The sequence below is a fragment of the Myzus persicae genome, unplaced genomic scaffold (genome assembly GCF_001856785.1).
Source record: "Myzus persicae strain clone G006 unplaced genomic scaffold, MPER_G0061.0, whole genome shotgun sequence".
Lineage (NCBI taxonomy): Eukaryota > Metazoa > Arthropoda > Insecta > Hemiptera > Aphididae > Myzus > Myzus persicae.
Window position 1 is genome coordinate 1 of NW_019101954.1, and position 2,118 is coordinate 2,118.

Sequence of the window (2,118 nt, forward strand, 5' to 3'; positions counted from 1 at the left end):
ACCAGTGTTGCCAGACGTACGGATGCGGTTGGGGGCATACGGTAATTCTCCAATGTGTGCGGTCTGCGGACGGATGAATACAAACGATAAAAAAAATACGGTAATTTGAATTTCTTTTCATATAAATTTTTAAAATTTTTAAAAACATTGATACCCAACCAAAAAAAAAAAGTTTGAAAATCGAGATATTTCCTTATCCGTTGCGCACACAGATATATTTGTGATTGCGCATAACAATATAACGATATATTCATCAAAAAATTAATTTTTTTTCTTATCACTCCGGGAGAACTGGGGTATCACAATATTCATATCGTAATAATTATACTATTTTCCGTCGTTTCCTCCATATGATTTACGAAATGTAGAAAAATGCTGACCTCCATCGATGGATCCAATGCCTCCACGTTATCACGGTTGAAAATAAATAAAAAATTGTTTCTTGTTAAATGTTAGTTGTTACTATGTTAGTTACTATTTACTAAATACTTTAACTTGTATTAGTAATACAAGACAGTATAGTTAATAGTTTTATAATTATAATATAATAAAACTATAATATATTAATTTATTATAATTTACCATGTCCGATTCGGACGAAGAGATGTATATTAAAATACGAACACCTAGGGGAGAACAGACTAAAAACTTAAGCCATCGAAAACAAAAGTTTAGGGATGAATGGCTTAATATGAAGGAGTTCAAAAATTGGTTAAGACCTGTGAAGGAAAATCCATTAAAAGCTTATTGCTGTTACTGTCGTTTTGAAATGATATCAGAACTTTCGACAGTAAAAAAACATATGAATAGTATCAAGCACAAATCAGCTCTTAAATCAATAACTGGAACTAAAGCCAATATGTTTTCTTCAATAATTCCAACTAGAAATAACGACCAAGCTATTAAAAGAGCCGAAATAAAGATATGTGGGTTCTTAGCAGAACACAATATATCATTTAATACAATGGATCATTTGACAGATGTTTTAAAAGAAGCTTTTCCCGACTCTAAAATTGCTGAAGGCCTTCATCTCGGTAGAACAAAAAGTACCAATATAGTAAAACATGTAATTGGGCAAAATCATAAGGATGAACTAATAAATGATCTTAAAAATACTAACTTCAGTATTATCATTGATGAGAGCACGGATGTAGGGACTGTTAAAACGTTATGTATATGTGTTCGCTATTTTGACCATAAAATTAATAAATTAAAATCAAAATTTTTTGATTTGGTTAAAGTATTTAAGGATAGTGATTCTGCGAATGAAGGAGCCACAGCAAACAAAATATACACTGAAGTTTTAAATTCATTTAAAAAAGAAGATATACCCTTTGAAAATGTCATTGGTTTTGCATCAGATGGATGCAATGCCATGATGGGGCGATGGAATTCAGTTTCCAGTCGCTTTAAAGAAGATTTTCCTGGTATTATCATACAGAAATGTATTTGTCATTCTTTGGCGTTATGTGCAAGCGAAGCTTGTAAAGCTCTTCCACGCAGGTACCTACATTATATTATGAGTTTATAATATTATTATATAATGAATTTATTATTTTTAATTTTTGATATCAATTTGTTTTAGATGTGAAGATCTTTCAAGAGATATTTATAATTTTTTTAAAAGTAGTTGTAAACGAATAATACAGTTTGAACAGTTTCAAGTATTTTGTAATGTTGAGCCTCATCGGATACTTAGGCCTTCTCAGACAAGATGGTTATCTCTTGAAATGGTTGTGAGAAGAATCAATGAACAGTGGGAACCTTTGACTAAATTCTTCAAAGAACATGGGTAAATAGAATTTTATAATTTATTATTATTTCTAATTGAAATAACAAAAGTTATAAATTTTGTTTTGAGTGTAGAAATGAAGAACGACTTGTATGTACTGTTACAATACTTGACCGTTTAACTGATCCAGTCATTAAGTTGTTTTATGAATTTCTGGAATGGGTCTTACCAAAGTTTACCAATCTAAATAAACTCTTCCAGAGTGAAAAAGGCGTTATTCTTACATTGTATTCCAAAATGGCTGTAACCTATACAGGTATTTGATATTACAAATAACATTAAATGTTTTAATTTATATTAATACTAAAATCAATATTTAAACATTT

At 29.8% G+C, this 2,118-nt stretch overlaps 1 protein-coding gene across 1 annotated transcript; it reads left to right on the forward strand.

Annotated features, from left to right (window-relative positions):
- Nucleotides 1–583: 583 nt before the first annotated feature.
- On the forward strand, nt 584–1,644 carry LOC111030845 (E3 SUMO-protein ligase KIAA1586-like). The gene is made up of 2 exons (XM_022310541.1): nt 584–1,484; nt 1,586–1,644. Exons 1-2 carry the CDS (start codon nt 584–586, stop codon nt 1,642–1,644), a joined length of 960 nt encoding a protein of 319 aa, XP_022166233.1.
- Nucleotides 1,645–2,118: the final 474 nt, after the last annotated feature.